Raw genomic sequence first — 19,880 nt, 5'->3', positions numbered from 1 at the left:
TCCTTTTTTTAATTCCAGTTGAATTTTTAACCTACCAATTTCAGCTTGTTTCTAACTTTGTCTGACTAGAACACATTTGTCATCTCACTAAGCATAGAGTACTCTAATTTTCCAGTGATCTCTATGTTTAACCTTTTCAGCCGTGCCTAACCTTCATAATCTGTGTTATTTTCCTCCCTTCTCATTACTGGCTAGAGAACAGTGTTGTAATGTTGTAGCTGTTTTCCACTAATGGTGGTTTAACTACTTAATTAAAAAATTCAGACAGTGTTAAGAGTTTAGAAGCTGTTTTATGCTTCTAACAGCTCTGTGTTTCTATGCATGCTAGGAAAATAAGGTGGCACTGGAGTAATTTGCAAGGAGCATAGCTTTCATCTCAGTCTTTGAGTTAGGAAAGAACTGCTTTTTTAATGAAGTTTGTCTAGAACTCAGACTGTTGGTTTTGAAGCCAAAGTATAAAAAAAGGAGACATTTTGTAATCCTTGGATATAGGTATTTGTGTTTGTAGCTCACTAAACTGACTCTAGTGAATACTTTAAATAATTCTGTTAATTAGACCAGGTTCCCAATTTTGTTAACAACTGCATTGTTTGGAAAAAGTTCCAGCTTTACTGTTTGGGTGACTTGAAAAGCATTTTTATACTTATGGGCTTTGTTATTTCAAGTTATCACTGATTAAAAAACCATCCACAAATAAGAAAAGAAAAAAAACAAACAAACAGAAAAAAACAAACAAAAAAACCCCAAAACAACCAACCAAACAAACAAAAACCAAAAAAAAAAAAAAACCAACCAAAAACCAAAAAACTCAAAGCCTGGGACTTCATTGTTTCAAATTCTTTCCTAGGATCCTGACAAAACTTCTGGAGGTTTCTGATGATCCACAGGTGCTGGCTGTAGCTGCTCATGATGTGGGAGAGTATGTACGACACTATCCCCGTGGGAAACGGTAGGAAAATGCCAGTATGTTGTTATCCTAGAAGGTAGCTGGAGTGTGTACTGTGCCTGTGGCACTTTCTGCTTATTTATATTAAAATATGCTACAAAGGGATTGCAGGTTATGCTTAAGTTTTATTTATTGGGAAGATAAGGAAACACAAACTAGATCGGATTCGAAACTGCAAACTGGAGCTTTGACTTAATAGATTTCAATGTCTCTTAACTGTGAAGGGAACCAATGATTAAAGTATTGAATACAATGTTTAGACTAAAGCAGAAGCCAGGCACCAGAAGAAGTTGGAGGAACTATCAAGAGTTTAATCAACATATAATTTTTCCTCTCTATGACTAATTGGACTGTAATTACTGGACTTGGAGTGGACATGGACTACTCCAGCAATGCTAAAGATTGTTTTGTGACTTAAGACTACAGAGAAATTTTTTTCCACAAACAATTGCTGGTGTAATTTCAGTGATGCACAGATTCAGTTTTCACTCTTCCATTTAAGCATGTTTTAGCTAGAAAAATACTCATTTTTGTGAAAGCTTTCATGTTCATTATAAGCTCAAATTGCTGTTGAAATACACATGGACATTGCTATATTTTCCTGCTTTAAAAACCTGTGAACAAAGATGAGTAATTGCACCTCTAAGGTAGAGACCACTGAAGCAGAAAGAAGCCTTTGGTTTTTTCAGGAAACTGGCTCATCACTTACACAGAGGCACATGTGACTTAATTTTTAGCAAAGAAGCAGTCTGTTCCTGGTTTTTGCACAGGATTTAATGTATGTCATGGTTTAACCCCAGCTGGCAACTCAGGGTCCATATAGCCACTCGCTCTCTCTACAGCAGAATGGGGGAAGAGAAACAAAAGTAAAAGTGAAAAAAATAGTGGGTTGAGATAAAGACAATTTAATAGGTAAAGCAAAATAGGGAATTAATTCTCTGCTTCCCACAAACAGGCAGGTGTTCAGCCATCTCAGGGAAAGCAGGTCTTCATCATGAGTAATGGGTGCTTGGGAAGACAAACACCATCACTTTGAATAGTTCACCTCTTCCTCCTCCTCCTCCCAGTTTTAAGTGCTGAGCATGTTGCCATATGGTATGGAATATCCCTTTGGTCAGCTGGAGTCAGGTGCCATGGCTGTGTCCTGTCCCAAGTCCTTGTGCAGCCCCAGCCCTCCTGCTGGTGGGTGAGGAGCAGAGAAGGCCCTGGTGCAGTGCGAATGCTGCTCAGCAATAATGAAATCAACACTGGTTTTAGTACAAAGAGGAAAATTAACTACCTCAGCTAAAACCAGCTCAATAGATAAGATGAGAACAGCCTTCTAGCCTTGTTGAGAATTTCATGAACTCTTCTTGTGCAGACTGCTGTCTTGATAGTAGTAGAATCATGGACAACAGACTGAAACTTCAGGCCATATGTGTGCTAGGAAGATATATTGACTCCAGCCCTTGTTGTCCTGTAAGAACTGAAATGGTACTTGAAGGAGAGGGAGGATATGCTTCAGTAAGGTGGAAACTAATAGTGCTGCAAGTGGCAAACCTGGAGGACTGGCTAATGCTGGTTGTTCCTGCTTTGACCTGCTCTTTGTATGAAATTATTTTATTACATGTTTGCCATAATCTTTAAACAGTTAGCATGCATTTACCTGAATGTGTGGGCCAGTATGGCCATGTGATTGCTGGACCAAAGCTATGAAACCAGAGTGGATGAACAGGACCTGTATCCTTCTGTCTGTGCTTGGGAAAATGTATAGCTGTTAGGACTGCAGCTCCACTTAGCTCCCAGGCTGTTAAGCCTATTCAGCAATGTGCCAGCCTTCAAAAGAAGTGGTCATCAGCAAATAAAAAGTGTCCTAGATACTGTTCTAACCCACATTCTTATCTCAAATTCTAATAGTTTAGCTGCTTTCTGTTTACAGACTTGGCTTATTTAGCTTTCTATTCCTTTGAACAAACTGAAATGTCTCAATCTTTCTTTTAAAGAATTTAATTTATGATCCAGTATATTCTTACCAAATATGACTTCAGCAATTTTGGAACTAACTAAAAGCTTAAAATACCTATGGATTATGTGTCCATTCCAGCATAATAATCCATTTCTTATGTTTTTTTGGTACATAGTTGTATACTGCTCCCACGTGTGATTGGTATTTCACACTCTCATTGCATGACTCACTTCAAGAAGGGATACAGTTCCTTGGTTTAGAAGAGAAAAAATTCAGGTGTCCTAAATACTTATGTTTCTGTAAAGTGTTTATTGTGAATTCCTAACTGGATCATCCCTTAGCCTTTGAAGATTGCAGAGGTGAATTGGATACTGAAACTACTTGACTTCACCTGCTGGGCACATTGGAGACCTAGAGCTACAGTTCTGGCTAATCTTTCCCTTTGTCTGACAGAAGAAATGTTTGTTAATAAGATGCTGTGTTTTTTCATGGCTCTTCTCCAATGGTTAAATAATTTTAAGTTGCTTTTAAAATTACACTTTGTGGATGAAATTGTTGAGCCAGTATCACTATGGGCTTCTCATGAGGCTCACAAAGATGCATTTTCTGAGAGTGTAACAGCAGAAATAAAGTTTAGCACTGTTGCTTCCTGTCACTAAAAATAAATGCAGACTGCCAGCACAGCTTCCATGTGGCCCACAGGTTATTGTTATGCATGATCAACACTTAGAATTTCTTGAATGCTGTTAATGTGGGCTTTGTGTTTTACATGTATAAGAGATGGACACCTAGAGCCATTCTCTTCTTTAGCTCAGGAGTCAGAAAAAAACTTGCATTCCCTTTTTCACCCTGGCTTTAAGATAAGTAGTGTGGATTTTATATTTGTTTTCTGCTATAACAGTCTAAATTATATTCATTTGTCTTTATTTGCTATGTCTTCTTTCTCCCTCTAAATGGGTCATGTTAAAAGCTGAATCTTCAGCGACCAGAGACTTTTTTGAAATGAAATTTTGGCTTAGTGCAGTGATGTTATGGGGAGCAGTCACTGCAGAGGATGTGCATGTATAACTGTTCCACTGGGCTCTATTACTTCTGTAAAATAAGCAGCAATTGAGGAGAGGGGAAACTAAATATAGTGTTTTGGACACGTTTGGAACTTGAAGGAACATAATTTGCTGTGAACCTTCTTTACTGTTTAGACCTTTGGGTTAAACCCATGGCTGGGAAGTGATCTGTACCTGTAGGCAGCATTATGCAAGAATGATAATGCTGTTTTTCATCTCCTCATGTTCTCAGCCATAATTTCAGTCATGTATTGTCATCTGAAAGAGCCTATTACCATTTGTGATTATAGGCTTTTAACCTTTCATTTTGGTTCTTGCTTTCTTCTATCATAAGAAAACTTTTGAGTTTAATGCCTTTTTCACATCCTTTGACTTCCTGAAAATCCAGTGGCTTAAGTCAGTCCTTCAATAAAGAAAAAATTATTATTTGTGTTTCATACTCTTGCCTTTGTGTGCAGTGATTTTATATTTAATTCATTAAAAAGATGAGGCTGCATAAGGCAGGCATAAAAGTTTTTTTGAATCTGTTACATTACTGATAACTTCTTGAATTCTTGGCAAGGATTTTCCAGCTTGAAACAATTCCACTTTTCTGAATCCATTTCTGCTTTATGGAACAAATGTTTGAATATTATTGGGAAATAATATTCCCTGTGGTCTTAAGGATAGTTTTGACTGAGTTATAAAATGAAATTGAAAATTCTCTTTTTCATCTCCATGCTATGTCTTCATACCTGTTCTGTAGTTTGCAAAAATGCATTGTGTTGTGCAGCAGCAGTGCATTAATCTTGCCATGAAAAGAGCAGTACTACATGCAGATAGCTAATGCAAGCTTTAAATGGCAGGACAACATCAGGTTAACCCTCTAAAGCAAATGATAGTGTCTTCACAGGATAGCATGTTTAACTACTGAGTGAGAAAACTGATGTAAAAAACCATATGAAAGTCAGTGAGTAAATCAGCTTATATATTCCTTGCAAATTCTCTCCCAACTTACTGTTATGACAGACTGAAATGCTGCATGTGAAGTCGTCTGGATGGTGATACTTTTTAAAGTTTTAAGTGTGTTATCTTCCACCAGTTTTATTAAGAAATAATAGATTCATGGCATGCAATACAAGGTTTCATCAGTATTTCATAGGGGATTTGGTATAACTGTTAAAAAGCTAAGGCTGACTGTGGTGGGGAAGTTTGCAGTGAAAGATGCAGCTGAAGCATATTATTTTTCTGGGAATGGTACCTTAACAGCCAGTTCTGCATCTTGTGCAGGAGTAGCTGTGGCTCTAGTACAGTTTGAATCTCAAAAAGCACTATGTGTATGAGGTGGGTGATTTAATAGATCTTGGTGTGATTACAAACATTCTTCTGTATTAGACAGTGCAGAAGAGATTGAGATTTTATTATTGCAAAAAATGAGTGATCTGGTTGGCATCCATTTATGGGGTGAATGGCACTACCTCTCCTGCCTAATAATTGATAATGCTGTACCCTGCAAACCCTTTTCCAGAGCTGTGTAAAGTAAATAACCCTTTCTGAAAAGGGTTCTTTTCTTGATTATTTATTTCAAAATAGCAAACAGAAGTCCAGTATAAACAGTCTCTGTTGTGAATTCCTAAAATATCTTTTTTTTAAAAAATCAGTAGTTATTACAGAAGATAATATGTATTTGTAACACATCAAGTGGGATGTGTATCTTGGCAAATAAATAATTTTAATGAAATTAATGTTATATAATTTAAACTTAATTTCTTAATGCCTTAGATGAGAAGTGGTTGGATAGGATAGCTACCCAGAATTGAAAGTAATGTCAAAAAACTTGCTCCTCTCCTGTTTTTCAGAGTGATTGAACAGCTTGGTGGTAAGCAGCTGGTCATGAACCACATGCATCACGAAGACCAGCAAGTTCGTTATAATGCACTGCTGGCTGTGCAGAAGCTGATGGTTCACAACTGGTATGTGAAGATTATTTAACATACTAATAACCATGAGAAATCTTTGTTGTGGAGTGAGGATTCAAGAAAGTAGATTTCTTTCAGGGGAGAAATAACATTTTTATGTGTTAAGACAACAGTTTTTAAACAGCAGATTAATATGATGCTTATGGTAAGAACTTAGTTTTTCTGTGTATTTTGGAGGTAGTTGATTTGAGTACCTTCCTTACATGGGTGAATGTCACACAAGTAATTCACTTGAACAATGTATTTTAGCTTAGTTTGGGTATTAGGAAAAGGTTTTTCATCCAGAGGGTGATTGGGCACTGGAACAGGCTCCCAAGGAAAGTGGTCACAGCACCAGAGTTCAGAGTGTTTTGACAATGCTCTCAGACACTCTTGGGCTGGCCCTGTGCAGGGCCTGGAGCTGGACTCGATGGTTCTTGTGGTTCCTTTCCAAGGATTCTGTAATGATTCTATGAATTTATTTGGGCTGTGTGTAGAGTAGCAGAAGTTTATGGGCTGATTGAGTAGTTCTCTAATAACCCTGAAGTCTTGGCATGTTCTGCCGCAGAGCTTGCTGGTGTGTGAGGCTGCCTTTCCAACAGCACACAGGACCTTTATAGGGAAGCATTGAAGGGCTGAAGCTCTGAAAAACAGTGTTCATGAAACAACTTCATAGAAGTTGCCAAACTAATTAGGTATGCTAAGCATAAAGCATGGAGAGTTAAAAATATTAATTAGGAGTTTTTAATCTGGTTATTAATTATGAGTGCACCAGAGCTCATATTTTCAGTCTGGCATTGCCTTAAAGCTAGATAAAATACAGGAATACATTTGAGTATATTGGAACATAAGTGTTGAGATACCAAAAACTAATTTAGTTTTGGATTTAAACAACCTTTTATTTCTGAAAAGCTTAGTGCTTGGACATATCTATAACATCTGTCAATTTTCTCACCTATGACAGAATATGAACTTCTTGAAAGGCTGAGTAGGGATGATTCTAGCAGTGTGAAAGTGGTAGGGGAACATGGACTACTAAGTACCTTTGGACAAGTTAAGTCCCCTCCTTGCTGTGACAGGCTGGCTCAGTTGACAAAAAGCTCCCATTGTCTCTCTCTGCAGTGTATCATAAGTGAAACAAAGCTAATTTTCTCTTTTTCCTTCTGAAGAATATAGGTTTTAAGGTTTTTACTCTCATGCATGTTATATTCATTATATCCTACTCTTAGATGCTGTGGAAACCTTCTATAAAAGAGAAACAGGTGTTTAAATACCCTACTGTGAAAATTCCAGCTAATACTCTCCACCTGTAATGAGTACTTTGATAAATCACATGAAATTTTTGAGTGTGGAGATGGAGTCTAAACATATAGTCATGTTCAATCTAATTTTTGGTCATTATTGTATATTATGCTCTACCCTGCTTCTCAGTTTAACACATTTCTTTTCTCACTATGCTGTTCTGATACATTTGAAACATTCTGAGTATTACAAACCAGCTGCTTTTAAATAGAAATTACAGCATGGAAAGTTTAGTTACTGATACTGCCTTCTGCAGTACGGATGGGCTTTATTTCATGTGTGTTCTGATGTCTTGAAAATCTGGTAGGAAGACCTTTGGTCTTTCTCCAGCACAAACCTCATTGGTCGGAAAGTTTTCCTGAATGCCAAGCCTGGCTTTTTCTCACTTTCAGTGAGAGACTACTTCTTGTAAAAACATAACATCTGGTCTTCTAGATTTGTTTTGGTTTTTTAATGGTATGAACATTTCTGTGCCTACTTTTCACAGTTTGTGACCCTTTAGACTTGAGACTGAGGGGGAGATGGCAAAAGTACCTAGTTTCAGATCTTCAGAGGTGTCAGTAAAAAGAATCTGTGTAACTTAGTGCCACTTCCAGATTCACATTGTCATCTCTGTAGGGAATGTTTTCTTGTTTAATGCATAGTGGAACAAGCCTCTGGGACATACTGTCCTTGGCTCTTATTTGCCAAAGTAGTGTTCCCCCTGGCATGGACTTAGAGCTTAAGTGAAGGAAATGACATGTTGTTTGTATGGGGGAAGCTAGATCTGTCTTTGTGTAGATCTGGCTTTTGATGAGTGTTGGGAGCTCTTCTGTTTCATTGCTGTCTCATCTCACCACACAAGCTGTCCCCTGACTGCCACACACTGTGATTTAAGTGCCTACTTACTAAGCTTTGCATTGTCATAAGATATGTTATTCAGCAGCTTCAAGGTTTTGTTTCCCTTGCTCTTCAGACCTGGGAAAACAAGAAACATTTTTCCTCTTGCTTCCACTTATTCTGGAATTACATTTATTTCACTCAAAGCAATTGTGTTTTTTTCCTTGAGTTTAACTGGCAGAGAACAATTTGGCATTACTGTCTGTGACACGTGTGACAGAGGTAGTCAGGCTTTTCCTGAAGGTTAAGAGAGAGAGATTAGAAAATAAAGCTTTGCTCTGCCACAATAAGGCTTGGTGCAAGTGCTGTGCCTGGAGCTAGCAAAGGAAAACTTGTGATGCTTGAATTGAGGGAATGCCATGGGGCAGCTGAAGTAGCATTCTGCCTAAAACTCAGCTGTATCATTTGACTGTTAGCTTAACTTAGAGACAATTAACTCCTAAGTAATTTGAGTAGTTCATTACAGGCTGCTCAACTGGCTTTCCCTTAGGGGTTTTTAAGTCAGGGATTAATGGGGGGAAATCAGACTGTCAGGCATTCTCCTAAATGGTGAAGCTACATTGGCAAAAGCAGTAACTGCTGTCAGCTTTTCAGATGAGATAAGTTCAAGTGAAATATTCCAGTTACATTTGCATGTTAAATGATCATGCACTTGTTGAAGCGAGGAGCAAAATTATCCTTATCATCACTTACTGCCTGTACATGGGAATTAATCCTGAGCTTCAATCTGACTTGAAATGTGTTAGTCATGGCACCCCATGCTGGTAGTAAGAGCCTGTGTGGTGGGTTGACCCTGGGTACATGCACCCACCAAAGCTGCTGTTATTGCTGTCCTCCATGGCTGGACAGGGGAGAGAAAATAGAACAAAGGATTCCTGAGCTGAGATGAGGACCGGGAGATATCACTCACCAAATACTGTTACAGGTAAAACAGGCTCAAATTAGAGATAATTAATTGAATTTATTACTAACAATACCAGAGCAAGATAGTGATAAGTAAATATGACCTTAAAAGCACCTTCTCTCTACCCCTCAGAGCTCCCCCTCCTCTCCTAGGGCTGCAGGTAGAGGGAATGGGGGTAATGGCCAGTTTGTCACACATTGTTTTCTCCCACTGGTTAGGGAGTGGAATGCTTTCCCAGCTCCATAATAGGGTCCCTGCCATGGGAGTTAGTTCTCCATGAACTTCTCCAACATGAGTCCATCCCATGGACATCAGCTCTCCCCAAACTACTGCAGCGTGGATCACTCTTCTGTGGGGTGCAGTCCTTCAAGAACAGACTGCTTCAGTGTGTGTCTCTCCACAGGGTCACAAGTCCTGCCAGGAAAGCTGCTCCAGTATGGGCTTCTCTCTCCATGAATCTGCAGATCCTTGTCAGGACCCTGCTCCAGCACAGGCTCCTCTCAGACATTCACCTGCTTGGGCCTGGGGCTCCTGACCTCCTCCTTGATACTGACATGAAGAGTATGAGTGTGCTGGCAGGTGCTAAACAGTGGGAGTTAGGATGTGTCACTTGAGCACGATCAAGTATGGTATGGAAGTGGAATTCATAAAGAGCATACTGTACTGAATGAAGCAACAAATTGGACAAGCTTTGAATACGCAACAGGTTCATACATGGTTTTCTAAATGCACAGCCCAGACAAAATTACTTTCTCTCCATCTTTTAAAATGAGGAATTCTGCAGGAGGACAGTAAAAAATCTGAAACTGCCTAGGATTTTTAATATGCTGTATTTAGAAACTGTTACTCTACAGATAGCTTCTGTGCAATGCCTGCATTTGGGAGTGAATTGTTCAGGTTGTAGTGGTTTTTAACTGGCAGCCATGAAGTTTGCACCCACCCTCATCCCTTATTTTTACCCCCATCCCAACACAGGTGTGGAATGCTTAATAGAGTAGTTGGCTTAAATCTAGGGAACAATACCTACAGGATAATGACTTCCACTATATTTATTTCTCCGGGTTCTTAACAGAAGTTAACTAAATGAAAAGTTTAAGAAAATAGTGTCTCTGATAAAAATTAATCTTGTTAAAGAGAACAGTTCCTAGTTAGAATGAGACAAGTTAGGCAAAAATCCAATTAATTACAGGCACACTTGATATCTAATGGAGTGTTCAGTCTTTTATTTGCACATAAATGTGTATTCCTGTAAAACTTCATTTCATGTAGGTGTAGAGGCTGTGTTTTTTTATTTGGCATATGCTCTCTGGGATTCACACTGTGCTCATGTTTTTTGTCATGAGATCTCTGCTCTTTTCAGAAACACTTTTTTATATTTCTAGAGCTCTTGTTAGCGTGGAAGATATCAGACATTCTGCTCAGTTTGCAATTTCTTTTTTCAAAGAAATTGCTCACTTTCATGAACTATGCCAAAAACATGTCACCAAAGAAGTAGCTTTTTGATAATTTACTTCTAATTAGTGTTCTTTAAAAATTGATTTCCTGGTAGGAAAATTCAGTGAAACACTGTTGATGTTGGTCATTCTTACATAAAAAGCTCTTAAGTGTTGTAAGCAAAAAATTCTTTGTAACTAAATCTTCTGTTTAAATATAAAACTGTTTTCAAACCACATTGCAAGTTTTAGTCAAGTGGGTTTTTTAAATTCACAGAATGGCGCTGTGTGTTAGTTCATAGCATATCTGATAAGGGAAAAATGGCTGGTGCTTTGTCTCCCTAATAGAAAGACACATAGTGAATTGGATTTCACAGTTTATTTTCTTTTAAAATCAAATGCATAAGTAATAGCTTTGTTATAAGAGCTCATTGATCTGCTGTTTCTTCATAGCTTGTATGTGAAGTTGTGAACTGGAAGTCTAGAATAATTCTTTCTAAGATTGGACAAAACCAGGGAAACTGCTGAGAGGAAAGGAGGTTCTTGTTGTGTCTCAGTTTGAAGACTCACCTTAATGCTGCATTTCACGTTGTAAGGAGGGCTTTAAACCATGCTATGAATAATGCTTTCAGTAATCATGATAATCTGTAGATTGTCTATTAATATTACTGCATTCAGCTGAAGAAAGGGCTCCATTTGGAAACACAAAGCACCTCTCATATAATGTTCATAATCCTTCTGTACAACCATTCAGACTGTTTAATTTTTATGTGCTCATCAGAATGTTGTACATCTCTTTACTGTGAATAATTAAACAGAATCAATGTCCTGGATTTGGTTTATCTTAGCAGTTGGCTTTTGTTCTATTTGTTTGTGTAAAGTGGAATCTGTTAAACTAAGTATTGAGAATTGCAGAGATTTTTGCAGTATCTTTTATTTCTTGAGATCCACAGCCACATTTATAGGTCGAGGAGATACATGGTGAAAATCACCATGCTTTCACTGAAAAAGATAATTTATAAAAATCTTCAGTTTGATGTGTTGGAGCCCCAAGCTGTTTGGTCAAAGTGTCTTTGATTCTGCTGTGTAGGTTTGTTTCTTTGTTTTTGTTGTTGGTTTGTGATGACTTACCTTCAAAACCACTCATGGCAGACTTTGGTGTAATAGACACATATTTTATATTCTTTAATACCATTTTTAAATTGGAATATTTCATATTGAATAAATCCACTGAGTCAATGAAAAAAATTGTGTTCAGTAAACAAATGATAAAAGAGAACAGCAGTTCTCCAGTGGTAGCATTCCAGCTTTGGCAGTCTTCCCAGCACAGCTCTCTAGGAAGATGTCTCTGTTTGTTACTTTACTACCCTTATAACTGTTCTCTTCCTGTTTGCTTCTGTAAAGATTATATTGAGGAGTATGTAATGTGTATATATGTATGTTTTTCTACACTATATATAGAAAAGATACATAAAAATATGCAGCATTATAACTTTGGATACAGCAGTAAGACATGTTAATATCAGAAACCAAATATTAACATCACTCCAGGTTTGATATGGCTTCTTTATTTTATTTCCTGACTTCTGTGACTCTGGCTCTGTGGGTAGGAAAATGCACCTGTGGTGACCCCTGTGGAGCTCCACTTGCCATTCTTCCAGCCACGACCAGAGTTAATGTGACACTGCAGTAACCATGTTCAAGGGAGTTTATTTGTAGAAAGCAATTCACTGCAATTCACTTGGGAGTTAAATGAACAAAAAGTGCTGTCTCACCAGAATACCCTGGGTGCCTTGTGAGAAACAGGCGTACACAGCTGGAATGGGTTAAAGGGCGGGTGTTCCAGCTCTGTCTCACATTGGATTAGATGGAGACTAGACAGATGGTTGTTGTGGTGTTGCCACTTCATGTGTACTGCTCAGAGGTTCCAGGGATGGCTGGAAGTGTAACACTGGAGTGCAGCACAAGACAGTGTTTTCATAGGTTAGTTTAGCCTGCTTAGAATTGGAAGTACATCAGTTGTGTAATTCAAATACCTACTTGTAAAGCCACAATAAATTAGTAAAACTGGTCCGTCTCTTTCTAGTCTAATAACTTCTCTCCAGGTTACTAGACCTCTGGTAGAAATGCAACATAAGGCTGGCAAAACTGATCAGTTGTTCAAACTATTCTATCTGCTGCCTGTCCTGTGATCTTGTTTGTTTAACTGTTTGTCATATGTTTATGATTTGTCTGTAAACAGTGTATGTTGGCAATGTATTTTGAGTGTATTGAGTCAAATGGCAGACTTTTTGAAGGATTTCTTTAGAACTTGCTTTTCAATTTCATTTTCAAAAGTATGGGACTGTAGGTTTATGTTTAGATAGAGAAAAATAAAATCAATATATTTATTTTGGTTTTTGTCAAAGAAAGGCATTCTGTCTCTTGGGAACCTCAGTCTGCTAAGCCAAGCTAGAGATTGCAGATATTCAAGACTATCAAAGATTTTTTGATAAAAAAATCCTTGATAACCAGGATGCAAGAGTTAAATGTTCCTGTGCTGCGAGGAAAAGCTCTGAGTTGGGATTGTTAAGCCTGGACAAATGAAGTCTCTGGGGAGATGTTAGAGCACCTGTACAGTACCTAAAGGAGGCCTGCAGGAAGGCTGGAGCGGGTCTTCTCACAAGGGCAAGGGATGATGGCTGTGAAATAAAACAGGGCTGAGCTAGATTAGATATCAAAAAGAATTGTTTCCTGTGAGGGTGGTGAGACACTGAAAGAGGTTTCCCAGAGAATCTCTGGATGCCCCATCCTGTGGAATATTCAAGGCCAGGTTGGAGGGGGCTCTCAGCAGCCTGGTGTAGTGGAAGCTGTCCCTGCCCATGGGGTTTGGACGATGGGGTTTGGAATCAGATGATCTTTAAGGTCCTTTCCAACCCAAACCATTCTATGATTCCATGTTCATCTAATCTAGACCATGCAATAACTTGTCCTGGGTTAACCAGTGGCTCTCAAATGGAAGTGATAACCAAAGAGAAAATTAAGTGAAAATTCTAACAACTTGTAATGCAAGGGTTTTGCATTTCAGTGGCCCTTGGTGGTGGCTAAAGAGGTGATGGGGTAGGAACACTATGGGATTTTCACTTGGGTTTGCAACATGACAATGTAGAGATGTAACTGCAGGTACTCATTCTGTGTGGGGAAATGGGATGTGAGCTTTTCCTTGACCCTGGACTTAAACCTTACACCTACAAAAGGTTTTGTAGGGAAGATACTGTTCTACTTACTGTAGAAGTTGAATATGTCTGTGAAGGCACTAAGTACATACAAAATGTGCTACTGCTCTGCTGCCTTGGAGATTTTTGCTGACTGCACTGCACTCTAGTGGGGTTTTTAGAAAGCCTTGGCCATGCATTTGAAGCAGTGCAAGCTTTATAATAGTTGTAGTGTTATGGGTTATTAGCTTGATTGATTTTCCTATTTTGAAGTAGGAAAGTGGGAATTTCACATTCAATATGGTTCATCTGTGCTTTAAGAATAAATAATGTTGTGGGCTTGTAATGTGATGAGCAGAGCCGTGTATGCAGCAAGTGTCAGTTGGTTTCAAGGCTGGATGTCAGAGAAGAAATACTAGAATCAGTGCATACATATAGGCATGAAACAAATGAAAAAAAAATAAAAAGACAACCAGAAACATAGAGGGAGCAGAAAAAGGTTTGGTGAGTGTAGAAGCTCTTCCATAGTTGCTGTCTATGTTTTTGGATGACTCTCAAATTCTGTTTTGCTGGTACAGTTTTGAGTTCTGCAAAACCACAAGAGAGCAGCTCATTTCCTTCTTTGCCAGCAGGAACCTCCGCTTTGAGGGTGATAACCTGTCTGTTACAAGCAGGAGTTGTATCTATTAAGTGGAGCCCAAGCATTAAAATACTGTGATTTTACAGTAACACCTGGTAGAGCTGTAAATGAAGGTGCTAAACCATAACATATGGTTCAGCATGCAAATTTACATGTTATTTTCTTTGCTAGAGGTGTTTGATGTTACCATTTTATAGGAACTTTTGATTTTCTACATGCTTAGTGTTAAAACTTAGAAAAGTGGTGTTGGGTGATGCAGTTGAGGTGCTGAACTTCATTGTGCAATAGGAATTGCAAAGGGGTAACTGTTCAACAGGACACTAAGCTGAAAACTAGTTTTTGAAATATGCAAAAAACCTGATCTTTTACATTAATTTTTTAATAAAGCAAAAGCATATATTCTTGATTTATGTGGGGTTTTTTTGAGACTTCTTTTTGAATATCATCCCTCTGAGATGCTTCTAGTGCTTAACCTGTGTAGGTTGAAGTATCTGTGTAGTGAGAAAGCACAGTTCTAAGTGTATGATCAGCAGTAGAAAAAGAACGCCTACATTTCACAAGTCCTGAAGCCTCTCTTTCACTTGATACAGTGGTACAATTATTGTACTTTCTGTGACAAGCAGCAACCCAGGTACTATTATTAAAGACCGCTTTCAGCTTTTTTATGGTTCCTTTTTGTCAAGTGTTGATCTGCTTTCACAAGAGAGAGTGAAGGACTGTAACATACAGAAGAACTCTGCAGTATTTTTCCATGGGATTTAGACACTGTTGCTCAGGGCAAGTGCCAGTAATCTGGGAGATGTTCCAGTGTTGAGAGGAGCCATAGAAAGTAAGTGGCTTAATGCACTTCAAAGTGCAGGTGGGGAAGACACTTTAAAGAAGATGTTGGTATACAGTGGGCCTGGATTGATTATCTTTTATTTTTCTCAACTTGAATATGTAGCTACTGAGTCAGTGTCTATTTGCTTGCCTCTTATATTGCCAGTATGTCCTTTGTGTTACTTGTGCTCCTGCAGCTGGGTTGTTGAAAGGGTTACTTTTAAATGTTTTGCCACAGCTTCTAAAATATGTACTTAACAAGAAAATTTATCTGCTTCATAGGTGTTCTGTGTCAGTTGTCAGGGCTTATAAATGTTTCCCATTGGGCTCTTTTTTTTCTAGACAGCTTTGTTATGTCTGATTTGTACTTTATTTTCATAGGGCACTTAATGGATGCTTGGGTGCGCTCATTGTTGCTCTAGTCGATGTTATTTGAGGGATTAATTCTGAATTTAAAGCTTTTTCTTCTTTATACACTTTGTAATTCCCACCACTGTTGCACTCCCCACTCTCCAGAACATTTCTCAATCTAATTTTTTGTTGTATTTCAGGGAATACCTTGGGAAGCAGTTGCAGTCAGAACAACCTCAGACGGCCACCGCACGGAGCTAAACACTTCCATCAGTTCATGCAGTTTGTGCTTACAACTACAGTGTGTTTCTCTTTAAATGAATACAAAAGAAATTCTGAAATCACATGCTCTTTGTCTGCTACGGGTGCATAAACATTCCAACTTTCCTCTAGTGTTGTTGGCTTACTAAAAATCTGTTTGTTCAACTAGTTCTGCTGATTATGCATATTAGCTTGTTCTATTCTGAATGTATATGAAGAAATGTGGCTAATATATTGCATTTGTTTTATGTATTTATTCTCATAATAAAGACTATTATTAAAGGATATCCATTCCATAATGGATATTATAATTAGCCTAGAAAAATTTTTCTTTTTTTTTAGTGGCTTATCAGTGTTGTCACTTTCCAAGAAAAGTAAGTTGTCCCCTTATGTCTTGGACAAATTAATAAAGCTGTGACTTAGTGCTTCATAGAAAGTGCAATAGCATAAGAAATACTGATTATCAATACTAAAATATATACCAAGTCTCAAAATAGGGTTAAAATTGTATATAATGGCAAAGGTATGGGTGGGGCTTTTTGGGGGGGTGGGGTAGTTCTCTTGTTAGAAACTACATTAAAAAATCTGGAAATGAGAAGAGGAAAAGAAAATGAGCACTCCTCCATCAGTGAAAACATACCCTCAAGATTATTAGTCCAGCTATATAACACCAGTGGTTAAGGCTGTGGATCAGAGATCAAGTTGAGGGTGGTTTGTTTTTTTTTTTTTTTAATGTGCACTACTAACTGCTGAAATTGTAATTTCATGGAGTTTTTGGTTATTGAAAATACTTGTAAATGTTATGGTTCTGGTTTCATTCCAAAATCCATTGTATTTCTTTTATATTAAGCCAGATAATTTGGCTATCAATATTTTCTGTGTTTTGTAGCTTCTGTAATCAATAAATTTAAGCTGATCTTGGCTTGGCATATGAGAACAGTTTTGTTGCATACATAGAAGCCTGGCTCTAGGCACTTCCAATATCAAGCAGTTAATATTCTTGTGATTCATTATTAGAATTAAAAAAAAAAAAAAAAAAGTGAACGTAATTCTTAATCTTGTCAGTAGTCATTTGAGGTTCAAGTCTCTGAGGAAGCTTAGAGTACTTTGTCATCAAGTGAAAAGACTAATTGGGAAAACTTTCCTTATCCAGCCTGGATTTTCATCATATATAATTAAAATTTGACCACTGTTGCAGTGGAGAGAGAAGAGAGTTAGAGGACTACAGGTTGATGTTTTCTTGGTCTGCTTAATTAAAATTGGATTGTGTAGCTTAGTGACTGCTGCTTACTTTTGCATATAGAAGGCAAAGGCCTTGATATTGTAGACAGTATCACAAGACTGGAAAGAATTAACCCTCACTCCAACTAAAGTCAGTTTATGTGAGTAGATCTTAACTCAGCACTGCGTATTCCCACAGTGCTGGGGGATACAGGTAGTGTGGGAAGCAGCTGGGAGAACAAGGGTGCACCTACACTGCCATTCTTACTTTGGGTCAGTTGAATGTTCTTGGGATGAATCTCTGAGTCCTCCCTGCATTTCACACTTCAATTTACATTGCATGGTGGTGTCAGCCCATGAATGGGCTTCTCCAATCAAGCAGAGTTTCAGGATGCATGTCTTGCATGATGTACATCTCACTGTACATCTTGTGTGTCTTGGCTGCGTGGCCAGCGTTCAGTCTGCTGCACCATGTAAGATTTTGTTTGAAGCATGGCCTTTAGAAATGCATGCAGAGTGAATGCTGAATTAGCACCAAGTGTCTTGCTCTACAAATCAGCTTTTCATGTCTCATTGACAGTGAAAGCAGGGCCTAAGACTGCTCTAAAAGATTGGTCCTATGGTTGCAGCTGTAACGTTGGGTCCAAGAACTGTGACATGGTGTTAATGAGAAAGGAATGTCTCCCCTCCTTCAAAACCAAGTGTGTTTCCTTTTCCAAAGGGATCACTAAAGCACTGCTGGGTAAGGAGATCTGGGATTGAATCGCAGAAGTAAACATGATGAGTACTACCACTGAAAACCTCTTCAGTTCTGGAGGAACTACAAAGAACCAAGTTACTCATAATGTGAAACAAAATTGCTTACAGGGGTTGACCTAAAACATCTGAGTATTATTTTCATGTATTATACAAATAAATTCTCCTCTCCTGCTTTGCTAGTATTATCCTGTGCATAATTTAATTCTTCATCATGTGGTGTGTTTATAAGCTGTGTGATACCTGGCATTCTCTGACATTTAGTTACCACCTTGTGTCCAACAGCTCTCTAATTAAAGCAGTGGTTCTGAAGTTTCACTTATATCCCTGTATGTTATTGATGTCCTGGTGCCTGTGAAACCTGAAAGCCTGCAAGCCCTGAGATTTCCAGCTGCCAATGGTAACATTTAGGTGGCTCAAAGCTTGGATCTGAGTGTGTTCCTGCCAACAATTGTGCCTTAAGAAGCCTGGAAACCTGCAGGGAAGGGTGTTATGGAAGACTTTGTTGTGCAGCCAGTAATTTGGACTGAAGTTGCCAGAGCTGAGATTTCTGCAGGAGTCAGACTGCTCATGATGCCCTACAGGTCCTGGAGAATCTCGGCATAGCAGGGAGCTGCAGGGCAATTTCCAGATGTGGGTTCTTCATCTCCCATCCCACTTGTTGGCAGTGAAAGGCCTTCATCCATGGTCCTAAGAGAGAAAGGAGGACAGAGCTGTTGAGCTTTTAACCTTTGAAATCAGGAAAATCAACCAAAAGTTTTTTGTTGAATTTTAATTAATTAATAAAACTTTCTACTGAATCTGGTTTTTTGTCTCACAAGCCTACTGCTAGCTTTTGCTGCTGAGTGTTGTTTTTATTATTCACCTGTTTGCATTACTCACTCTACTTGGTCAGCCTCTGTCTCCCAAAATCTGGCCAGGTGCAGGCAGGCAGATGCCATGGTGGCATGTTGGTGTGATGATGGTGTGGGTAGAGCACAGTGTCAGGAAGAGAAATGTGTGCCAGCAGCTTCCTTTGTTCCCTCTGATGATGTGAAAATTTAGAGACGGCTGGAGATGAGCTGCCATGGACCAGATGACTAACTTGCTCCTAAAGCGAGGAGATACAGTCGCCATCCTCCAAATTAGGGTAATCAATCTTCTCTGGGAGAAATTCACTGCTTTCCTAACTTTTGATTTCATTCTTGTGTTTCATCCAATAATAAATGGAGTTTAATTTTCCTTTCATTTTCCTGGAGTTTAATTAAAGTAACAGAGCCTTTGAAATCTTTAGATAAACTGACTTTTAAGTCTTGCATTTGAGATTTCTTTTACTTTTCTGGTTAAATGACTTTCTTTGAACTTTGGTCTTGGTCTGAAATCTGAAGGGGAAAAAAATTTGAGTAAGTTTCCAAGACTCAGCAACTGTGAAAAGAATTTAAAGCTGTAACAATTCTATGTAGGAGGGGTGCATGATGAAGTACTGACACCTAAAACTAAGGCAGGAAAATGCCTTTAATAATTTTCTTACTGAATGTTATTGTTCCCACAACCTGGTTGAGATCTTAAGGCCTGCAGTCAGGTGAAGAGGAGGCCAGATTTTGCTCTTGGCCAGCGTGAGATATGAGATACTCTGCTGGAAACAAACCAGGGCTGAGCAGGAGACGTGGTTGCCCAGGTCCTGGGTGTACCATGCTACCCCACACCTCTTTTCAGTGCCTCATCTGAGCTTCAAAAATACCTTTGTGCACCTGAGTGAACAAATGAAGATGGTCACTCATTCCTACCACTCGGAGCTGCTGGGTCTATACCTTTTCAGGAATATGACATGCAGATTTTATGCAGTAAGTGCATGCAGTAAGTGACAAGGATTCAGGGGGAAATTGGTTGACTCATGTCTCTACAAAAGCTTTTACTTTTGCCTTTGGCAGCTTCTGCAGAATAGTTGGGAGTTGTTTCTTAGAGCCACGTGTTGTCAGAACTGAGAAGAGAGCTCATGCTCTCGTGGTGACTGGGTATGTTATTAATTGTATTTTCTTCCTTTTAGACTCCAAAGTGATGATTAAAAAAGTCTGAGCTGCTGTTAAGATTTACAAATGGCCAAAGGGATCATCATTTGAATACCACAGAAAGCAATAAACTGTCTTGCAAATGCTAGGTGCTGCATTTAGGGAGTTACCTCAGAACTCTTTTTACCTTGTGGTGTGCATATTTCATTGCACAGCTGGTTCTGAGATGCACGAGACATT

At 38.6% G+C, this 19,880-nt stretch overlaps 1 protein-coding gene across 2 annotated transcripts in view; it reads left to right on the top strand.

The window, feature by feature from the left end:
- ATP6V1H (ATPase H+ transporting V1 subunit H) overlaps positions 1-16,604 on the top strand; it is a 46,917-nt gene extending 30,313 nt beyond the window's left edge. For both annotated transcript variants that reach the window (XM_009085272.4, XM_050971109.1), the window contains exons 12-14: positions 848-949; positions 5,794-5,907; positions 15,615-16,604. In XM_009085272.4, the coding sequence (XP_009083520.1) occupies positions 848-949; positions 5,794-5,907; positions 15,615-15,675 (277 nt within the window). In that variant the 3' untranslated portion in view covers positions 15,676-16,604. The remainder of the gene's footprint in view (positions 1-847; positions 950-5,793; positions 5,908-15,614) is intronic.
- Positions 16,605-19,880: the final 3,276 nt, after the last annotated feature.

This window comes from Serinus canaria, chromosome 2, assembly GCF_022539315.1.
Source record: "Serinus canaria isolate serCan28SL12 chromosome 2, serCan2020, whole genome shotgun sequence".
NCBI classification, from domain to species: Eukaryota; Metazoa; Chordata; class Aves; order Passeriformes; family Fringillidae; genus Serinus; species Serinus canaria.
This window is presented reverse-complemented; position numbering and strand designations above follow the sequence as displayed.